The sequence below is a fragment of the Protopterus annectens genome, chromosome 4.part0 (assembly GCF_019279795.1).
Source record: "Protopterus annectens isolate FY-2018-M chromosome 4.part0, PAN1.0, whole genome shotgun sequence".
Taxonomy (NCBI): domain Eukaryota; kingdom Metazoa; phylum Chordata; order Ceratodontiformes; family Protopteridae; genus Protopterus; species Protopterus annectens.
Window position 1 is genome coordinate 298,613,988 of NC_056733.1, and position 24,142 is coordinate 298,638,129.

Below are 24,142 nucleotides of genomic sequence, written 5' to 3' on the forward strand. Positions count from 1 at the left end.
TTAAGGCAATGCTGATACATGCCACTGTACCATTACCACAAGTTCCATTTTTTATCTTTATTTTCTTCTAAAACTTTAGCATAAAATTTACTGCCCTAGTGCACAGCCTTGCAGTTTTCCTGGATAAGAAACTGATGCTGAAGGTGCAGGTCAGCATCTATTTCCATATTCTGACCAGTACATGATAATTCATAGGTTGGTACTAGGCTATTGGCCCTAGGGCCTATAGAAGCCTAGCGATAACAATTCCCTGGCTATTTCTTCCCACATTATTTACTTCTCTGGACCCCTGTCTAGCAGGGCAACTGACGTGATCCCTGGGGTGAATTTCCTTTCTCCCATCCAAACATCAAGGTTCCTTTTGAAGAGGGCCAAAGAGGTGCTCTGCTTGACATGTATGGGCAGTCTACTCCAGAGTCTGGGGAATCTCTGGGTCAGGAACGTATCCCTCCAGCATGTTTTGTTTATTGTGATGACAAGGTTTAGATCCCTGGGGCTTGTGGCTCTGAGGGACTGGGATTTCTTTAAGTGTAGCATGTCCAACAGCTCTGGGTTTGGCATGGCCTTGTATTTTAAGCAGAGATCACCTCAGAGTAGATGATATGCGACAGAGTATAGCTGGAGTTTTTTAAGGCGGTCAGCATAGGGCATCTGCTTTAGGCCTGTGACTCTTTTAGTGAGGTATTTCTGTGGCCTTTCCAGTTGTTGCAGATGTCTTGAGAGGTACATACCAAATGGAGTGTTGTATTCTATAATGGGTCTAATGAGGGATGAGTACAGAGGGACAATGACCTCCATTTTCTGGATGAAAAGCCCTTAGTGATGAGGTGTGCCACATAGAAGGATTTCCTGACTGTTGTGGGGATGTGGTTATTGAAGCTGAGACCACTGTCCACCTGTGTCCCTAAGCCTCTTATCACACTTTCGGTGTTTAGTGTACTACCACCTATGTGATAATTCATGGGTACATGTTTTTTTTCCCATAGGGGATAACTATACATTTCTTGGCATTGAGCTTGAGCCCATGGCACTGGCACCAAGCATCTGTTTCTGTAAGGCCCTTTTGTAGAGTATCAACATAATTTGGGGATTCAATAATGGCTCCCAGTTTGCAGTCATCTGCAAACTTTGTTAGCCAGAGTCCTTTAGTGTTGGCCTGTACTTCAGAGAAATAGATGCCAAACAAGAGAGGTCCCAGGACTGAACCCTGAGGTACTCCACTTGTCACTTGTCTGGGGCTGGATTTGGAGTCAGCTACTTTTACAGTGTGGGTTCTGTCAGTAAGCCAGTTGGCAACCCATTGAGTGATGTAAGGATTAATGCCCAGCTTGGTAAGTTTATCTATGATTCCAGAGTGGGGGATGGTCATGCCTTGGTATCTTCATAGATTGATAATTATACAATAATTTTACATATGCCTTTCCAATACTGACTTTGCAAACCCACAGCAGGCACAAAACTCCATGGCTATGGTATTAACTGCTGTGCCATGTTATGATCACAACAGCTCTATGCTGCAAGGATTATACTGATTGCTAGGAGCAACTTATTTTGTATTTGAGATCTTTGTTTTTATTTAGAGCCCTTCATGACCAAAGTTTGCTTTATCTTAAACAGCCATTGTTCCCCTAGTCCCCAGATTTCCTCTTTTTCATCCTACCATGGCATCCATGCATAATCAGTTGCATTCCAATACACAGACTTGCATGTCTTCCAATTTAAAATTACCACCTATATTTCAAGCTGTTGATATTATACATACTAACAGCTCTGTGCCTCTGCAGTTTGGCTATTTGTCTTTGCACAATTACAGATACAAGCTTTCTTATGTTATGAATGGCACTGCTTTCTTTAGTCCCTAATTTGCATATTCTAATATTCCCAAATAGTTATTTACATACAGTCCTATTTTACAGTTTAGATGCATATCAGGTTTGGTAGTCAAATGCAGTTACAAAGTTTCACCTGTATATTAAATGTGCAGTACTTTTATTTTTTTTTGCCTTTATATATTAAATATATGCACGGCTCCAGCTGAGTAGGCATACAGAAATCTCAGAGACACAGCAGATGTTATATGGTGCCAAAGGCTGCATAGGCAATGTAGTAAGGGACAAACTTCAACCATTTAGACGGATTTTATAGCATAGCCATTAATAAAGCAATACCGTGTTCACAACAGGAGGTTGATTAACAGCTGCCAGGCAAGGAATGACTTGCTATCATTTATTGCTACAGTGACCTATAAACGTGTAGGGCAGATATGATTACTTAGGTAGTAATGCTGTCATTTTTAGGTATAAAATATGTGTATACCTATTATGCATATGTCCAGCCTACTACATGTTCCTTAGACAAGTACTATAAAGAATAAAGCACTGGTAGTATTTAGGGCTACAATGAATACATACTGTAACTTAAATGCTGATCAAGCTAAGCCAGATTCCTCCTTTTTTTTTCAGAAAGAGCACTTTAGAATGATATCATGAAATCATGGATAGCATGAGAAAAATGTGACAGAAAGAAGAATAATTCATGAATATTAGCTGAATTTGTAAGATGTGAAAATATTCAAAAACTGAAGTATAAACAACTATTAGTTTAAAGAAATAAAAAATGAACACAAATAATATTTAGATGTGATTTGTCATTTTTTTTTTTTTTGGAAAATAAGTATTTGTCTGGTGCCTTTTCTATTGCTGCTGTAATAGGTTGAGTCTAGATACTGTCCCAAGTGCAAACCAGCTGACATGAATGAAGTATAAGCTGAAAAAAAATACCAATGAGAGAACAACCAAAATCACTTAACTCTGAGGGTGCGGCCAAGCCTGGACACTCCCATTTGGGAGGTTCCTAATTAATATAATAACTCCCAGGGTCCTCTAGCACAGGGTAATGGGGGGAAACACACTAGAATTTTGCTGCCAGACTTCTTTTTTTGACCAATATTGCAGTCCGGCTAGTTTACTTACTTTCAGCGAAGGTAAGTGTGAATATTTTTCTATATGCAGATACTAATACTAATCAAATGAGATTAAAATGAAACAGAAAACAGTAATGAAAAACAAATATCACTCTAGGAGGATGTGCTTAACTAAAGTATGACCAGTCTATTAAATAGTATCATTATACATGAATTAAATAATTGTAAATATATAACTATACCGGAGCTTGATACGACCTTCGCTTAAATACTTAAATCTTCTGTGAAGGATTTCAATTTGATCTGAAGTGACTAGAAAGAAAAAAAAGACAAACAGAATGTCACAATGGCTGACAGACAGAATGATTCATGAACTGCACAGGTTGTAAATTATGAGGACAAAGTGCTCAATCAAATGTATCTATAAACTCATCGAACTTTGCAGGTTACTTAGAAACTATATAGTTACCTCCTTGTAAGAAGTATGCAGAGACCCCCACAGCAATTTTCCTCCTCATGTCTGACTTCTAATCCCTTGCCTATCTCATTCTTAGACTTAAACACTGGAATTACTTAGATCCATATTTGATGTGCCTTGTTACTTCTATACAATCAATCATTTTAGTAAGTGGTTATTTTATCTTTTTACAAGGGTAAAATGAGTCCTACTTTTTATTTACTAGAAGTCAGCTATGTTATGGCTAGATGTGTCAAAGGATGTCATCTGAAAGTCCGCAGCGCCTTCTTCTTTTGAATAATGAAGCTATCAAGCCATTCATTTTGGCAAATACTAGCTGAGCTCAGAAACCTGTTTCTTTCCAGCAGTTTCCAGTTAAGCAGTATCTCACTATATCCATCTCACTGTTTGTCTCCTTTTGAGTCTCAGCTTCTTATCGGTTTATATTTGTCTCACAGTGGCTAAATTGGTTGCATTACATTTGCTTGATAGCAAAAGGTGACACTAAGCCTATAAAGTTTTGCCTCCCCAACATCCCTTCTCCACTAGTCCTATGGCATCCTGATTTTCACTATGGATTCTCTATCTACCATCTATTCCAACAGTTCATTCTATGGGTCCATATCCATATTTCTGAAAGAATAATTCTGCATATCCAAAAAGTAGCTGATCCCTACAATTGCCTGCCTGTGCCCATCCATCTCCTCTCTTTCTTGTTCAGTATGACCCTTGTAACCTCCTTGATATGATCTTTTGTACCAATAAAACTTCATCCTAGACTCTTTTGGTGTCTAGTAAGAAAGGCATCAGTTTCTCTACTCTGGTTATATCTATTCCCTTCTATCACTGTCATCCTTCTAGCAGCTTTCCTCAGAAAGTCTTCCATCAGCCTGATATCTCTCTCCTTGTGGTCTTCCAAAACTGCTGAAACATGTTTTGATCATGGCCAAATAGAGAGAAAATACTGCTTCTGGATTCTAAGCTTCTAGGGATGCATTCAATATTCTTCTTGCTGCTGTTACTGTGCTCTCTGCTTCTGACAGTCCAGTTCACTGGACTGCCATGCAGTCCCCCCCCCCCCCATTTACAATCCACATCCCCAGATACATTTCTTGCCCTTTTGCATTTAGCTCCACTCCCCAAGCTGATATTCACACCTGGGTTGCTGTGGCCTACATGCAGTAGCTTGCATTTTTCTGTAGTGGACATCAGGCTCCTCCTTTCTTCCTACTTTGTCAGCCTTTCTAAATACTTAGACCCCTCTTCCATCCTCCAGTGCCACACCAAGCGTTATTCCATCAGAAAGAAACATAATTTTCTCTAGTCTCACAGATAGGTCTGAAACAAGCACATTAAAAAGCACAGGCACCACAAGCTAACACTGCAGTACTCTACTAGTCACTTTATTTATTTTTGACACAGTCCCTCTCAGAACAAATTTCTGTGTGCTACTTTAAATCTTTGCAGCAGTCCAGATCTTCACCATGATCCTACTCTCAACTCATACAGTTTTCTTAGTAGTTGCTTCTGTGTCACTGTCAGAGACCTTAGTAAAGTCCAGACAGCCCACTTTGATTGGTATGCCATTGTCAAGTTCCTCCTGTTTATTATGTTATTCTGTAGAAAGGAAAAAAGAAGTTATGTACTCACCATAACGTTCCATGTGAGTTGTTCAACTCACCTTCATTCTCACTGATGGGTTCGGAGCTGATCCTCAGCTTTGACTCGGCTAAATGCAAACGCTTGAGGTCTTCAACCAGCTTGTGCCCTACTCCCTATCCCATGATGCACTGGTGCTTCCCTCAGATCTTGTCTGCTGCCAACTAAGCTGACTAGATAAGATCCCCCCTCCAAAAAATTAGTATCCAAGGATACACTAGATAAGGACTAAAGACAACCCTGACTTGTTTCAACTTCTTTCTCGGTCCACAAGACACTGGTAGGGGGTTGGAGGGTGGGACACAAGAATGAGGGTGAGATGAACAACTCTCATGGAACATTATGGTGAGTACATAACTTCTTTATGTGAAGTTGTTCTACCTCGCCTTCATTCTCACTGATGGGTTAGCATCCCAAACACCATCTTTCTTGGGTGGCTCATGGGAGTATATTCCTCAGGACAGTGGAACCAAAGGAGGCCCTGTCCCTGGAGGCCTTGTCCAGTTTGTAATGATTGATAAAGGTATGAGGTCTAGACCATGTGGCTGCTGCACAAATAGAATCTATTGGTAGTTTGGCCAAAAAGGCTGAAGATGTGGAAACAGCTCTAGTTGAATGGGCCTTTATTTTTTTATGTAATGGTAAATGGACAGAATTGTATGTAAAAGAGATGCAATCTGACAACCATTTGACAAGGTGTTTTTTATCACTGGAGCACCTTTCTTTGAAACTGAAAATGAAACAAAGAGCTGTTCTGATTTTCTAAAGTCCTTAGTTCTGTGTAAATAGAATCAAAGCTGCCTGTGGACATCAAGCTTGTGCAGCGTATGCTCCATCTTTTAAGTATAATTAGGGAAAAAACAGGTAATTCTATAGTCTGATTGAGATTTGTCTCTGAACAAACCTTAGGTAAAAAAGATGGATTTGTCCTAAGTGAAACTCTGTCATGAAATATTAAATATGAAGGTTTACTGGACAAGGCGTGTAAATCTGAAACCCTACAAGCTGACGTAATAACTACTAGAAAAATGGTTTTCCATGATAGATATTTCAGGTCAAAAGATGAGGCTGGTTCGAATGAGGGTAAAATGATATGAGAAAGAACAAAATTTAGATTCCATGGTGTAACTGGGGACTGAACAGGGGGTCTCAAATGAATGGTGCCCTTAAGAAAAGCTTTGGAGAGTCTGTGGGACATGATATTAGACTTCTGATTACCAAGGTGAAAATTAGAGATTCCTGCTAACTGAACCCTAATGTTGCAGCAGCTGCTCCTTCATTGAAAAGTTTGGTCAAAAACTCTAAAATGGATGAAACTGAGGCTAGATATGGGACACTATTGTTTCGGGATGCCCATATGGAAAATATTTTCCATTTACTAAGGTATAACTTCCTGGTAGATGATTTATGGGAGGATATTATAATGTGCTGAGCTGCAGCTGAGAGATTTTGAAACCTGGTTATTCTTTGAAATGGAGCAGCCAAGCTGTCAGTTTGATGGTGTGAAGTGTGGGATGAAGAGCCCTTGATGAATGAGTCAGAAGATCTGGAACTGGGTCCAGGATCCAAGGGTCTTCCAACAGATGAGACTGAAGAAAGGTGAACCAAATGTGATGAGGCCAGTAAGGGGCTATTAGAATAATGGTCCTTCCCAGAGTCTTTGCTTTCTGTAAAACTTTGGGTATCAGTGGAAAAGGTGGAAAGGCATAAAGGAGACCCGGGGGCCAACAGTGTACAAGTGCATTCCTTAGGAAATCTCCCATAGGGGGGATTAGGGCAAAATAGCTGCTGCATTTTCTGTTTGTTGGGGTTGCAAAGAGGTTGCAGCAAGACTGGCCCCATCTGCAAAATATCCCTTCCACCACTTCTTGCTTCAGGGACCACTCATGAGGCAATAGAATTGCTCTGCTCAATTTATCTGCTATCACATTGGACTTCCCCGGGATGTGCGTTGCTATCAGAAAGTGCTAGGTGAAAGTTGCCCATTGCCATACTCTCAGGGCCTCTCAACAAAGGGAGTAAGATCTGGTTTCTCCTTGTTTGCTTATATACCAGACCACTGACATGTTTTGTCCGTCTGAATTGCAGTAGTCCCTAGAGGAAGGGAGTCTTGAAAGGACTGCAATGCTAGAAGTACCACTCTCATCTCTAGGACTTTGATATGTAGGTGAGCCTTGTGTTGTTTCCACGTGCCTTGGGCTGTTCTTCCCTGATAATGCCCACCCACCCTATCAGGGAGGTGTCCATGGTCACAGTGGCAATAGGAGTGTGTAGAACAAAGGGGTGACCTATTGTTACTTGTTGAGATGTCAGCCACCAGTGAAGGTTGTTCTTGCATGAGTTCGTTATCAGAATTTGATGAGATATTGGAAGTTCTTGAAAGGACCATTGTGTGAACAGAAGCCATTCCAGTATACGCATAAGCATTCGACCTAAAGGAATCGCAATGACTGCTGCCACCATTGTCTCCAATAATCTGAGCACCATTGAAGCTGGGGCTTTTTATTTTGATAGAAGATTCAGGACCTGTTTTCGTAGAACACAAACCTTTCTGGTGGAAGTTTTATGGTCATGAAAATGGAATCTATATCTACTCCTATAAAAATGGTATGCTTGGATGGCGATAAGGCAGATTTTTCTGAGTTTATGGTAATTCCCAACTGACTGTAGAGGTTTAAGGTTGTGTCCCTTGTTTGTATGAGTTGATGCCTGGTGGTGGTGGTGGTGGTGGTGGTGGTGGTGAGGAGCCAGTCATCTATGTATGAAAAATCCTGGAATCCTAAATGTCTCAGGTGAGCCATGACTACTACCATGCATTTGGTGAACACTCTGGGGGCTGTAGTGAGACCAAAGGGCAGAGCTCGAAATTGGTAGTGACTGGCTCCCTGCCGAAAGTGCAGATGATCTCTGGATGGTCTAGCTATTTTGATGTGTTAGTACGCATCCTGGACATCTATCAAGCACAGCCAGTTGTCTTTCCCGAGAAAGGGAAGCATCAACTGTATAGTGACCATCCGAAACATTGTCTTTTTGACAGATTTGTTTAGTCTGCTGAGATCCAAAATGGGTCTCCAGTCCCATTTTCTTTGCAACTAAAAAGAACCTTGAGTAAGTTTTGGATCCTCTCTGGTCTGCCGGGACTGGTTGGATGACTCTTTTTTCTAGCAACCTTTGAATCTCTATGGTTGCTTGTTCCCTGTGACTGGGTGGGACTTCTGGGATTTTCCTTACAAGAGGTGGTGGGGTGGCAAAGGGAATGGAGTATCCTCTGGATATGATGTTTTGTACCAAGCAATGTTTTATTTTTTGCCAGGCATCTGGGTACAAAGATAAGCATCCCCCGACTGCCTCCAGAAATGGACAGGTGGGCCTCCTTTCAAGAGTGCTGCTAGGGCTTTCCAAAGAACTGATCTCTGTCGCCCTGATTCTGCAGACCCCCTCTGCCACTTAGATGGCATCTTCAATTATTACCCCCTCCTCTGCCTCTAGAGGGGGGTTCACCACGAGTGTCCTGATAAGCTCTTTGAGTTTTATTGAACTACATCTTCCCTCCCTTCTGACCTTTGGGGTAAGGTCTGGTAGGGGTGGAAAAATGGACTCCGACGGCAGACAGAGTCTTTCTGCCCTGCTCACTCCTGGTAAGCATTTCCTTCACTTTGGGTCCAAAAAGGTATGAGCCATTGAAAGGGGTGTTCACAAAGGATGACTTAAAGGGCTCTACAAAGGAACATAAGTGCATCCAGGAATGTCTCCTAAGAGCAATTCCTGTACCCACTGCCCAGCTCATTCCATCAGTTGTGTACAAAATCAGATGCATGGAAGAGTTTACAAGGGAATTTAGGATAGCAGCTTGGAAGTTACTTCATCTGAAACTCCTGCAGCTACTGCACCCTGTAGAGTATCTCTGAGTTCTTTAAGGAAATATCTGTGCAGTCTAGTAAAATGCATGAGATAATTCATGAATCAAAGAGCAAAAGCCGCTGAACTAAACATGCACTTACCATATCTGTCCATGATCCTAGAATCACTGTTAGGAGGATGAACACATGTAGAGGTCTCTGACAATTCCTTCTTGGTGGCTGCCACCACCGTAGCATCAACAGGTACTTCTTTGGTTAGGAAAGCCTTGTCCTGGGCGGAAGTCATAAATTTGTTAGGCATCAGATGGACAGGTTCCATGGTATCCAGGGACTCCCACACCTTTCGAGAGATGAGTTCCATCAGCTCGTCAAAAGGCAGAGACACCCAAAAGGTGGAGGGTTGAGACCCAGAAGCCTTCAGGAGAACTGACTCATCATCAGTAAGGTTAATGGGCTTCCAGCAACCCCTCTGTCTGAGAATTTCCAAGATATGTCCGAAAGAGATACTGTCAGAGGGGGACCGTGGGGATCCTTGTGACTCATCTAAGTCAGTATCTGATGTGACAGATTCCTGTCGGTAGTCCAGATGCTTCCTCTTGCAAAGTCTCTTCCTGGGAAACTCCTCAGTGGGAGCTTCTGGTGAGATCTCAGAAGAGCAGAGCTCATCCAATGTGGCGACCTGAGGCTCTGGGTCTCTACCCTTTTAAGGGACCAGTGAAGCAGTGGTCGACACAGGTGCTTTGGGGGAGCAGGTTGCTGGTTCTGATGATGTGAGTGCCTGAGGGGACAATACTCTCCTCATGGCATCAAAAGCCCCCCGGCTCCGATGAGAGGGAACCCCTGTATCCGAAGAAGCAGGTGATCTCCCCTGCACTGAAGTGATGGGATCCGAGCCCAAAGTAGGAGCCAAGCTCTGCTGCGCTGAAGCCCCGAGAATTAAAGTCGGAACCGAGAGGTCAGTTCGACTATCATCCCCAGACCCGACCGGCGAGTGTCAGCTCCTAGACTCCAAGTTCAGCACCGAGGAAGTCAGAGTAGTCGGAACAGACAGGCCTGGAGCAGGTGTCGGCTCCAACGGTTCCACTATCATCAGCTCCAAACACTCCAGCTCGAAACCTCAAGTCAGATCGGAGAAGGAACAGAAGTAAATGACTGAGTCTCAGTCAGGCCCAAAGCCCCAGGGGTCGGCCCAGACAAAATCTTTGCAAGTGCCAGGATCTGCAGAAGCTACTGCATCACACACTCCACATACTTATCAGTGAGTCTTGAGGACCGAGAAGACGCTATGTAAGAAGCCACTGATTGTAAAATAGGTGATTTACTTGTAGGAGATACCCGCTCCAGGACCGGTGACAGGGTCCTACCAACAAGCACAACCACTGGCTCCAAAACTTGTGGCACCAAGGTAGATGGTCTGTCTGATTTTTTTGGAGTCAATGAGCTTTTCTTTGGCTCTGACCCAGAAGAAGTCTTTGAAGATTTTGAATGCCTGTCTTGGATATTGTCCTTATCTAATGAGTCCTGAAAGGAGTACTTAATCTATCCTCTAGCAATCAACTTACTTTTTCTTTCATGCAGCACCCTAGTACTGAATGAGTGACATACAAAACAATTTTCTTGGAGGTGAACCTCCCCCAAACAATAAACACAGTTAGAGTGCCCATCGGTTCATGGGGTCATAGGTAGGTACTAGGCTATCGGCACAAGGGCCTACGTAAGCCTAGCCAACAAGGTTCCCTGGATTACACCACCCAAGAAAGTTATTTTCCTGTGCCACTTTCGAGTAGAGACACAGAAGTGATCCCCAGGGTGTATTTCCTATTTCCCATCCACTCATCAAGATTTTTCTTGAAGAGTGCTAATGAAGAACTTTGCTTGACATTGATGGGTAGCGTATTCCAGAGTATGGGAAGTCTCTGGGACAGAAATCTATCCCTCCATGTCCTGTTTATTGTGTTGACAAGGTTTAGGTCCCTAGAGCATGTATCTCAGAGGGATTGGGATTTCTTTAGGTCTAGCATGATCAACAGCTCTAGGTTTGACATAGCTTTATATGTTAGGCAGAGATCACCTCAGAGTAGGCGATATGCTATGGAGTAAAGTTGGAGTTTTTTGAGAGTGTCAGTGTAGGGCATTTGTTTGAGGCCAGTAATCCTCTTTGTGAGGTACTTCTGTGGCCTCTCCAACTGCTGCAGATGTCTTGTGAGGTACATTCCAAAAGGGGCGTTGTACTCTATAATGGGTCTAATGAGAGTAGAGGGGAACAATGACCTTTTTTTTTCCTGGATAAAAACTCTTTTATGATGAGGTGTGCCACGTAGAAGGACTTCCTGACTACTGTGGCAATGTGACTATCAAAGGAGAGACTATTGTCCACCTGGGTCCCAATGTCTCTTATCACACATTTGGTGTTAAGTAGATTGCTGCCTATGTGGTAGTTCATGGGTACAGAGTTTTTACCAAAAGGGATGACAGTGCACGTTTTGGCATTGAGCTTGAGGCCATGGCTCTGACACCAGGCATCTGTCTCAGCAAGGCCCTTCTGTAGGATGTCCACATCATTTGGTGACTTGACTATGGCTCCTAGTTTGCAGTCATCTGCGAACTTCGTTAGCCAGAGGCTTTCTGTGTTAGCCTATACTTCAGAGAAGTAGATACCAAACAAGAGAGGTCCCAGGACTGAACCCTGTTGTACTCCACTTGTCACTGGTTTGAGGTCAGATTTGGAGTCTGCAACTTTTACAGTGTGGGTTCTGTCAGTGAGCCAGTTGGCAACCCATCTTGTGACATAGGGATTTATACGTAGTTTAGTGAGTTTAGCTATAATTTCAGAATGGAGGATGGTGTTGAAAGCCTTGGCGAGGTCAAGACAGGCTGTGTGAACCACCTTACCCTCATCTACGGCTTTGGTGACTGCCTCAAAGAAGTCAATCAGGTTCAGGAGGCATGATCTGTCTTTCACAAACCCGAACTGGGTGGGATCCAGAGTTTGGAGGTTACCAATGTCTTTGTTTTTGAGTTCCACAATAATACATTCCATGGCCTTGCAGACCAGGCTCGTCAGGCTAATAGGGTGATAGTTCCCGGGATCAGTGGTGGCTCCCCCTTTGTGGAGTGGGATAACTGTTACTGTGCTCCATTCAGTGGGCACAAAGCCTGATGCAAGGCTATTATTGAACATGGTGCTTAGGTGGGGAGCCAGTTTGTTCTGAAGTTCGTTTAAAACGCAGCATGGGATTTGGTCCGGTCCCATGGATGCTGTGTTTTTGACTTTAGAGAGTGCAGCTTTTACCTGCATAGTTGTGATTACAGGGACTCTGCATTCTTCCTATATAGATATGGGATATGTGTCCTTTGGGGGGGGGGGGTATTAAAGCCTTCTAATTTAAACAGGCTACAAAATTAAGGAAGAAATTGTCCTAAATAAAAACAGGCTCACAAAAACAATACTTAAGCCTTTTTATGATACTAATTCTAACAACAAACACACCACACATAGATTTTATATATATATATATATATATATATATATATATATATATATATATATATATATATATATATATATATATACCCGCGGTGGTGGTGCTGCGGTAGCATTGTCGCCTCACGGTTTAATTCTCAGCTAGAGCGTCTTCTGCGTTGAGACATGCATGAATGGGTGTACCTTCATTGAAGGTTGTGCATCAGGGCTGGTAACTCTGCACGTAAAAATCAACTACCAATCATTAGCGGACCGGAGTTCCACTGTGGCGACCCCTAACCGGGAAAAGCCGAAAGACACAACAATATATATATATATATATATATACATATATATATATATATATATATATATATATGTATATATATATATATATATATATATATATATATATATATATATATAGTGTAAGCTAAGAACTATCAACGTTTAAAAGAAAGGGAAAAGGTAGTTAAACTAGGCCTAATAATAACGGCCACAAGGGAGACAAAGAGAAAGGTATACTATCTATAATTCTCTAAACTAACTGGTTAAACTAACTACTAACAACTGTACAGAGGATGAAATTTTTAAGAAAAAAATGTACTAAACTTGAAAAACAGTTATATTCACTGGCCAGAGCTGGTGAAATGCCCAATCTGTTGCAGTGGCAAACAAGATCTGAGGAAAGCACCTGTACATCATGGGATAGGGAGTAGGCCATGAGCTGGTTGAAGACCTCAAGCTTTTGCATTTGGCTGAGTCGGAGCCGAGAATCGGCTCTGAACCCATCAGTGAGAATGAAGGTGAGATAGAACAACTTCACATCTAGCTTTTCCTCAGGATTCTGTGCATAACACTCTCCAGAAGTTTCTTGTTCACCCGTAGTATAAGGATACAACTCTTGATGTCTTCTATTATTTGTGCACTTCTGCAGTGGTATTTAATATAATGAAAGTCTGTATTAGGGAACTCACCATCATGCTACTTAGAGTGTTAAGCATCCAGTGAGGCAGCTCATATTGGTTTTATGTTTTGCCCTACCTTAGGGCATCCAGTTCCTTCTCAACCCACATGGTATAGAGGAATTGCATCCTGACTATAATCCAGATGATCTGAATTTCAATAGGATCTCAGCTGCTGGAAGACCAAGGAAAGCGAGGGTGGGAGTTAGTGAACAATGCTGGCTCATTCATCCACTATGGAGAGGTGGCTTTCAGTCATTCAATGACCATCATGCATGCAGAGTTTTTTGCCACAATCAGATGGTAAAGACCATGAAGGTAGGCTTGGTGATCCTAAAATGGTCACGTTGCTAAAGTGGTTAGAAAGACCTTCTACATTGCCCACCTGATCATGAAGGGATTCACATCCAGATCTAGTGAGGTCATTGTTCCCCTGTACTCTTCACTTATCAGACCAATGATCGAGTACAATGCCCCATTCGGGATGTATCTCACCCGACATCTGCAGCAATTGGAGAGACCCCAAAAGTTCCTCACCAAAAGGATAAAGGGACTCTAAAATCTGTCATATGCTGCCAGATTGAAGAAACTCCAGCTCTATTCAGTCGCATACCATCTGCTCAGAGGTGACATGTGCCTGACATACAAGGCCATGTCCAACCCGGAATTAATGGACATGCTCCACCTCAAAAAATCCAAATCCACCAAAACCACTAGAGCAAGCGACTTAAACCTTAGCACGGATATAAATAGGACGTGCTGGAGGGATAGATTTATCACTCAGAGACTCCCTATGCTGTGGAATAAAATCCTGGTCCATGTGAGGCAGAGCACCTCGCTGGCTCTGTTCAAGAGAAATCTTGACCTGTGGATGGGAGGTCGTAGGTTTACCCTGGGAATCATCTCTGTGTCACTGCTGGACAGAGGCACAACAAACTAATGGGCACAGTATTTTTTCATATAAGGGGTGGCGTAAGCCACAAAAATTTGGGCTAGGCTTATAAATGCCTTAGGGCAGATAGCCTAGTATAAACCTATGAACCTATAACCCTCTTTAGCATGTGGGAGGAGGCATGTTGAGGCTGGGGGAAGGCATAAGATGTCACAGCGACATGGTCGCATTGTCAGCTACCAGTGATGGAGACAGGGGCCAAGTACAAACGTCTTCATTTCCCTCATGCCACTGAGAACACAAACCACCTCCAAGGCTGTCTAAATGATGGCCTGTCCAGTTGTCTCTCATCTCTATGCTGGGTATACCCAGTACAGGAGAATAAATGGGCTCAAGACTGACAGGGGAAGGCTTGATGGTGAACATGCATGCTGGTAAAAAACACATAGAAAAACAATTCTTTCTCAGACCTTTCTCTGTCAAATGCAGGTGATTTTCACTGGTGTCTTTACTCTGCCTTCACTCTTTCACACTTCAAACACCTTGCTTTCCACTGTAAAGACTGAAGTGAAATACTCATTCATTACCTCCGTTTTTCCTAGTGTTTTATAAACCACTTCCTGTCTTTCTCATCCTGTCCAGGACTGTCTCTTCCTTTTCTTCATGCTGCTATACACACACACATATATATATATATATATATATATATATATATATATATATATATATATATATAAAGAAGTCTTTGTTTTACCTCACAGTCCCTTTTTGGCTTGGACCTTTGCTGTCTTTACTTCCTTTGCTGGCTTTCTGCTTGCTTCCTTATATCATGCTTCCTCCCTGACTCACACCTTCCTTTCCACCTCTTATATTTCATTAATTTTCTCTGATTGCTAGCCTACCATCCTGTGTACACATAGAGGCCTTCAATTCATTTTGTATTTTTGTCTGACGAACTACAGCCCTGAGATACTCCTATAACTGGTTTACTCTTTCAGTTTTTCAACAGTCCTATAATTCATCTCTGATCTGCTCTACAAGATAATCATAATCCACTCCCCTACAATTCTAAATCATCATACTTGTCGTTGAAGTTTATCATTTTCCCACTCTAAACCATACAGTTGCACGATTGCGATCGGTTAATCGTGTCTTTACCTGGGCATCCCTGACTTCCTTACCTTGGTGAGGAACAAAGTTGCCTGATTATCAAAACCAAATATGGCCCATCGGAACCCCTGCTTAACTTCTTTAATCTAGTCCTCTCCAATGGCTACATTGCTGAGGCCTGAAAAGCAGCTGTTATAATGCTGTAAAACCACAGTCCTTGGTAACGATGGACCAATTAGTCTCACTAGCCTTATGTGTAAAGCTATGAAATGATGATATATATTCATCTAGCCAGTAAAAATCTCTTAAGCCTGGACACTCATCAGTTGTTACAGATGAGCTCCTACAACTGCTGCATACTTGGTAAACACCAAGGGGCTGTGGGGACACCAAATGGCAGAGCTCTGAACTGGAAATGATTGGCACCTAGTTAGAAGTGAAAGTACATCCTGGAACATCTGTCCATCTTTACTTGGTAGTACACATTCTGAAGATCGACTGAGCATATCCAGCCATTCTTCCTCAGTAAGGGAAGAATTGACAGAACCATAAACGTGTAATTTTGTTTGCTTCACAAACTTGTTCAAGCAGCTTAGGTCCAAATTTGGCCTTAGCTCCCTGTTTTTCTTTGACATTAAAAAGAATCTTGAGTAAATTCTGGATTCTCTCTGGTCTGGAGGGGACATCATGGATTACTCATTTTCTTAGAACCCTCCTTAATTCTTAAGCAGCATATTCCCTTTGTGAAGGTGGAACATCAATATTTTTTTTGGGTACAAAGGAAGGGTGTGGAAGGGGATGAAATAGCCACTGCTTATGATCCTGTGCACCCATTTGTCTTGAGTGATGGATGTCCAGGTTGCTAGGTACAGAGGTAAGTGCCTTGACAGTATCCAGAGTGTGACAGTTGGGCAACCATTCAGGAGTACTGGAAAAGCTTCTCTGAGAAAGGACCACTGAAGCCTTGGTTTTGCGGGTCACCTCTGTCCCTTGGATGATGCCCATTATAAGGGTTCCCCCTCTGCCTCAGGGAGCTCTCTCTCCAAAAGTGTCAGAAGCAAAGCCCTGAGACTTATGAAACAAAATTTTCTTTCTTCCCTCCTGGTTTCTGGAGAAGGTTCTTTGAGAGGTAGAAAATTTGATCCGTATGGCAGATAGGGATTTACCATCCTTCTCACTTCTTGAGATGGTCTCTTTAAGCTCCGGACCAAAAAAAGTTGATCCATCATATGGCACATTGAGGAAGGACATCTTTAAATATTCCCCAAAATCAGATAACTGCATCCAGGCATGACTTCTTATGGAATTACGTGTGCCAGCTATGCTAGATGCACCCTCTGTGGCATTACAGATAAAGTGCATAGAGGCATTGGTTAACATCTGTAGGGTAGCCAACTGTGAATCAATGGATTTTCTGTGATCCACAGGAAAAAATCCCTGGGAGAGATTTGGTGATTTCCTTTGTCCAATTACCCTGGATGAGCTAAATAATGTAGCACTCTTGCCAAAAAAATAGATGAGGTGTATATAGGCTTCCCAAGTCTGTCCAATGCATGTGATTTCCTATCCAGTGAATGAACAGAGAAACTTTCTTCCACAAGCTCCTTCTTAGTGGCTGACACCACTATCATAGAATCTACTGCAGGACCATTTCTCCAATAAGGATGGTCTTTGGGAGCAACCAAAAACTTGGCTTTTTGGGAATAGGATCAGCTGTGTCCAGTTCCTTCCACACCGAGGAGGATATGGGTCCAACAGGGGCAGAGCTGACTTCGAAGAACACGTTGGAGTCAAGGGAGTATGAAGCCCCATTTCCAATGCAGAGTGACCCTGGACAAATGTTAGATCCAAGGGCTCTGATCCAAGAGATCAGTTCAAAGAAGAAGCCATTAAAGAGTGAGGGGAAAAAGTGGTTCCCCCATATGTGACAGTGGGCAGAGCCAGGAAGACCTTTTAATTGGATTTGGTTCAGAAGGAATCACCTCATCATCCTGTCCACATCAGCTTTGGTGAGGCTCCAGGAAGACCTATCTGACTTCAGAAAAGAAGTTGAGGAAGGTGGCCTGCAGGGGTAATGGAGTCTGTCCTGCAAACTTGGAGACCAGAGCCTAGGGGAGATAGGATCCACTGAAAATCTAGGAGGTGTACGGGATCCAATAACTATCAGATCCAAAAAAAGAGTTGGCTCCAAAGGTCTAGAAATCTTAGGCATCAAAGCCTATAGCTCATTGACCAAAGGCCTTGCAGATAAGAGCAGTTGATGTCTAGACTTGAAGGCCCTAAGTAATACACAGACTTATGATGTACATCTGAATTTAGTAGCTTGTGAAAATAAGTTATGCATTGTTTTAATCCAGAAAGCTTATCTGCTATTGTCACAGATGACAGAAAGAGAGGGAGAAAAGGTAAACAATGTCAATATTAAGAGCAACCCTAAGAAGGAAAACAAAATTATAGTATATCTTTCTTCATTTTAATTAAGCCCCAGAAAGGAGATAGAGAAAAGGGGAGAGAGAAATGAGATCAAAAGGGTAGGGAACAATAAGAATAAGTACTATTATAAAAGAAGAAATACAAAGATGAACAAAAAGTTAGCCTAAAAGAGGTTTGATTATCTTTTAAAAGAGATTTTTCCCGAAACATGTTCCTGAGTACCAAGATCTGTCAAATGCTTATGATGGAAAACAAGATCCAAGGAAGCCTGGTCTCTACACAGGGATTACAGATAGAGGGAGGAGCTTCAGCATCAGATTGAAAGCTTAGAATTGGTTAAAGGTGGATCCAAGGTCTGATCTGAGAATCATAAATTGAGGAACAGATGGAAAAGACAACATTAAATCTGTTTTTTGCAACTGCATTAAAACAGGCACTGGTTACCCCAGTATTGAAGAAATACACTCCTGACCCTGACAACTTGGATAAATACCACTGCATCTCTAACTTTCCTTTTATTAATAAGGCTATTGAGAAGCATGTTTGCTCTTATCTTGAACTGGTACTTATGGAGCCAACATAAATTATCATTTCCAGTTTGTTTTTTATACAAGACAGTACTGAGATGGTACTTACACATTCTGAATGACTTTGTGGCAAAGGATCAATATTATTATTTCGCTCTGCTCCTTCTTGACCTCTCATCCATATAGGTTCATAGGTGTGTACTAGGCTAATAGCCCTGCAGCCTTTACAAGCCTAGCCCATAGAAGTGCCCTGGCATTGTGCCACCCAACATTATTTCCCAGTGCCTCTATCAAGTAGAGCCACTGGAGTGATCCCTGGGGTGAACTTTCTGTTTCCCATCCACTCATCAAGATTTCTCTTGAAGAGGGTCAGTGAGGTGCTCTGCTTGACATGTATGGGAAGTCTATTCCTGAGCATGGGCAGTCTCTGGGTTATGAACCTGTCCCTCCAGCATGTTCTGTTGATTGCGGTAATGAGGTTGAGGCCTCTGGAGAGTGTGGTGAGGAGGGATTGGGATTTTTTTAGATGTAACATTTCTGTAGTAGATGATATGAGACAGAGAATAGCTGGAGTTTTTTGAGTCTGTCCATGTACGACATGTGTTTAAGGCCTAGGATCCTCTTCGTGAGGTACTTTTGTGGCCTTTCCAGCTGTTGCATGTGTCTACTGAGCTACATGCCAAATGGGGCATTATACTCAATGACTGGCCTAATGAGGGAAGAGTAGAGAGAGATGTTGACCTCTTTCGTCTTGGATGCAAAACCCTTGGTAATGAGATGTGCCACATAGAAGGACTTTCTGACCACAGTGGCAATGTGGTGGTCGAAGGAGAGGTTGCTGTCAATCTGTGTCCCCAGATCTCTTATAACACCTTCAGTGCTCAGTGGGCTCCCATCAATGTGGTAATTAGTGGGAACTGAGTTTTTCCCAAAGGGGGTGATGATGCATTTTTTGGCATTAAGCTTAAGGCCATGGTTTTGACACCAGTCATTGGTCTCAGTGAGGCCTTTCTGTAGGATGTCTACATCACTTAGGGAGTTAATAATAGCTCCCAGCTTGCAGTTGTCTATGAACGTGGTCAGCCAGAGTCCCTCCGTGTTGGCCTGGACTTCTGAGAAGTAGATGCCAAACAGAAGGGGACCCAGGACTGATCCCTGTGGGACTCCACTCGTGACTGGTCAGCAGTCTGATTTGGAGTCCACTACTTTCACACTGTGGGTTCTATCTGTGAGTCAATTTGCAGCCCACCTAGTGATATAGGGGTTGATGCCTAGTTTGATGAGTTTATCAATAATTCCTGAGTGGGGAATGGTATCAAAGGCCTTGGCCAGATTGAGGTAGGCTGCATGAACTGCCTTGCCATCATCCACAGCTCTGATGACTGACTCAAAGAAGTCAACTAGGTTGAGCAAGCATAATCTACCTTTCATAAAACCAAATTGTGTGGGATCGAGAGTTTGCAGATTCCCTATATCCTTGTTAATTAGGTCCATGATGATGCTCTCCATAGGCTTACATATCAGACTCATCAGGCTAACGGGGCGATAATTAACAGGGTCTATAGTCGCTCCCCCTTTATGGAGAGGGATGACTTATCTTACAGGCCACTAAAGCATACATGCATTTCAGCATGTATCCACCATTCCTCATAGTAACTACCCTGGTCATCTCCTTCCATTTCTTAATAAGTCTAATCCCTGACACTGGTTTCATTCTTATATGATCATTCTGTCTAGCTTGTCAAGACCATTAATCCTCTTATTTACTGAGTATCCTGTTACAAAATTCCTCTTTGTCCCCATAGTGGCTCTCACCCCTTTCACTCCTCCTGCAGTTCCTGCCTTATGCTCCACAATCTGCAAACTTTCAATATCCTGATCCAGTAACTTCAGTTGCCCCCTCCCCCATTGTCTCTGCCCATCTCATTATCTGGCACTGCTTTTTGCACTTGTCCATTAACCTTGATTTCCTTAGCATTCTTTTCTTTCACGTCTGCATCTTTCATTTTCTCCCTTCACCTTACTTAGTGCCATCTCATTTGCCATTACTTTACTGATCACATCTGTCCATTTTGTCTTGTCATCTGCCTTCCCCCTGCCTTTCCCACCAAATCCCATCTACCAGCTTCCCATTGCCTTTTCTTTTTTAGCTCCACTCTGTTTTTTTTGTCCAAGTATTAAGTCCACTGCCTTGACTTCCTTCCAAATACTCATATGATGCTCCCCCATTCTCCAACTCGCAACTGCCCACCCAAAGCTCCCTGAGCAAAAACTGCTGCCCTACATAACCAGCACATCATTAACATCTCTGTTACATCATCCATATCTCTCTTACATCATCTACATCTTTCTTACATCATCCATAGCTTTTTTCTTAATTTTATTTTATTACTGTTTTTATGCCATTCTTCAAACCTTCACTTTGGCATAGTATTGTACAGTATTGCTGCCTTTTAATTGTGCTTTATTGCTGTGGTTTCCTAAATATTCAGGGATCATCCAATCCATTTCATTTCTTAGCTGCCTATTACTTTAATGTTGGCCAGTCTGCTATGCTTTCATTAAATCAGCCAGTTTCACAGTCAGCTCATTGTTTTGGCCTCCACCCAACACCTTTAACTTCTCCATCAGCCTCCTGTGAAGTGTGGTTAAAAGCCATCCTAATGGTGGCCTAATTACATAAATGGATGAAGCTGGACTGCTAAGAGCTCTACTAAATGAAGCTATGCTTTTTCCTGTTTGCAAAAGAATTAGTATTAAGGAAGTCAACTAAAATTACCATGAAATTGACATCATTTATAGACGCTTGCAAACTGTACATTTCAAATTGCTCTGTTTTTTAGTATACAGCTGTCATAAAAAGAACAGCATGACAAACTATTTACAAGTTTGCAAGTAGTATACTAACTATTATCATCACTTAATAACAGTTCTGAAACTGTCAGACTGTTGTTTTAAAAAAGCAGTCCCTTTACATGTTAGCACTGCACTTGAGGTAATGGAACCAGCACAAGTATAACTGCCCAGCTTGTTAATAGTTAAACTTTTGTGTAAGTGATCTGCTAGTGCCACACTCAAGTCCAGTAGCATGACTGCAGCATCTAAGGTGAAACTGGGCAGTTTAGCAGGGGGAGGGTAGCATGTTCAGACCGCTTTCCCCCATGTCCCTGTAAAACACCTCAAGGAAATCTGCTGTTTGTGTGTTTTTTGTTCTGGTTCGGCATGTTATGCCTGAGCCCCTGATGTGCAGTGACCTCACAGCACAGTTTATTAATCTGGGGAGGTACTGCATGTCAAGTTATTGGAGGCTTTGAAAAAAAGTGATTTGATGTTTCTGATCCATCTATGTTGTTCTGGCCTGAAATGTCATTTAGGCAGTTTGTTTTATGACAGATGCTCTGCAGCCGCTCAGATGGTGTGCTCCTGTGAAAGTTAAAATGTAAGGAATATTACTTCTCAAGGCCAGATGACTTCTGCAAAGTTACTCTAGATTTCCAGATGGAAGAAAATATTATGGAGGTAAAGTTAATGTGCTGATGTTAGTAGAGGACCAAGCCAAATGTAGTCCCAGAGATTGTGTCCACTACACAGCAGGGCACTGCCACACATAATGTACCTGTGTTTTGTGTGTGTGTGTGTGTGTGTGTGTGTGTGTGTGTGTGTGTGTGTGTGTGTGTGTGTGTGTGTGTGTGTGTGTGTGTGTGTGTGTCTAGGTGTCAGGAGGAAGAACTAAGAAGAAAAATTAGTATACCAATCACAAGATGAAGCAGAATGTGTGTGACAAACGGAGATACTGCCAGCACAGCTATCTGGAATTTTGTAAATGGTTTTATGTCATTTGTGAATATCGACATGATCTATATAAGATGCTTGTGTTACAAATCTATTAGAGCTGTATGTCTTGTAAGATGGTTTCTACAGATGTATGTACTGAAGAGATATTTTGTAGCATGCTTGTGCTCGGGATCTGTCCATGGTGTGCCCTGTTGGAGGGGAGCAGAGGTGTACATGCACTATTGTAACTGTTTGAATGTATGTCTATTGACAATGGAGGCGGAATACAGGAGGTTAACTTCAGAAAAGTGACTGAAATTAGGTTACTTTATGGCTGGGCCATAAAATGTTATCTTTCAATTTTGGTGCATTGACAGACACAGTGTCTGTACTGAGGAGCTTTCTCTATTGTCTTTGGGGTGAAATAATTTCCAGTTTTGAAATGTGAAGGGATGCGGTTGTTTTGTGGCTTCCACCATCTGCCTAAGATATGAGGTCTATCTATTTTCAAGGGTGGATGCTAGATGCTGCCAGCTGCCATGGGTGGTTGCTTTGGGCCTGGGAATTGGGAGTCAGATGGCAAGCAGTGATGTCATTCTACAAGTTATCCCAGTGGTAGTGTTTGGGATACTGATTTGAGAAGTCTCTTGGTGAGACACAGCATTCTGTATTCTGACTTTGACCTGACAACTAGAAGATCCATTCACCACATCTGTCTTGTTCTGATGAAGTAAGTTTCTAGGGAACAGTATAATTCTCTTAGATATAGTCAGGAATATAGCAAAGCTTAGCTTAGATATTTTTCTTTATTTATTTGAGACTGTCCTGCAATATTGTATTAAACGTTTCCTGTGATTTTGAACTCTGATGTCACTGTGCGTATATACTGAATATTTTCTTATTCTTTTATTATTTATTGCATTGTTGCCTCACAGCAAGAGGTTCTCCCGTTCGATTCTCGGCTGGAGTGCGGGGAGTGCCTTCTGTGTGGAGTCTGCATGTCCTCCCCGCAGTTGGGTGGGCATTTGAAAGATATGCGTAAATGGGCGTGCCTTCGTTGAAGGTTGAACGTCGAGCTGGCACCTCGGCGTTCGTGAAAATCTACTGCCAATCATTAGCAGACTGGAGTTCCGCTGTGGCGACCCCTAACTGGGAAAAGCCGAAAGACAACAACAACTAAATATATTTAAACCTTTCATTGTGGCTGATCTCTCTAGAGATATTTAAGTTCTGAGAGTGTTTGAATTTTTATTTGGTGACACTGTGTAGGCCACTTCTAATAGCCTTGCTCTTGGTCAAACTATCATTTGTATTAATAGTAATATTACACAGTAAGATTGGACACCCTTTGTTAAGAGCTTTAAAGTAGCTGGTAAGGAGTTGGCTGGTGGCAGTGATAACTACCTTATAGTCTGGGCAAAAGGGGACATAATTAGCAAACCTGTGCCAGCCCTTCCCAGTTGTATATGTGTGTATAAATTAAGCCTGAAAGAGTGTGTGTGTCAGCTACTTGGGCAGGGACACAAAGTACTGGTTGGACAGAGAGGATGCTGGAGGTCTTGGCTTGGCCACTCAGCTGAGATCTCAACTCTATTGTGCCAGTGGGGAGTCTTATTCACTAATAATCACCATTTGTCCATGAAATAGCAAAAATACGGAGCAACCTTCCCCCTGCCCTCAAACTACAAAACTCCCCACCCTCCTTCAAAAGCCTACTTAAAACATACCTCTTCACCAACCATCTATGCAACTGTAATTGACCCCCTGAAGCCTCATCCACTCACTATTTCTACACCCCATCTGTCCTGGACAACACAAACAACACGCTCTAACTATACCTATCCATGTGTGAGCAATAACCTATATATGAGTGAATGTACATGTGTAACTATATATATATATATATATATATATATATATATATATATATATATATATATATATACTCTTACATGTATATTTGCTTGAATGTATATATGGAAACTTAAACATTTATATACTCAATTCACTTATGAAATATCTTGCAATGCTGTACCTGTTTTTTAGCTACTCTCATTGTATATTTTGTACACTTGCATT

General features: G+C 42.2%; 1 protein-coding gene across 2 annotated transcripts in view; it reads right to left on the bottom strand.

Moving 5' to 3' along the window:
* The window catches only part of TESC (tescalcin), a 734,284-nt gene that overhangs the window by 400,603 nt on the left and 309,539 nt on the right, over positions 1-24,142 (bottom strand). For both annotated transcript variants that reach the window (XM_044068288.1, XM_044068287.1), the window contains exon 2: positions 3,166-3,235. In XM_044068288.1, the coding sequence (XP_043924223.1) occupies positions 3,166-3,235 (70 nt within the window). The remainder of the gene's footprint in view (positions 1-3,165; positions 3,236-24,142) is intronic.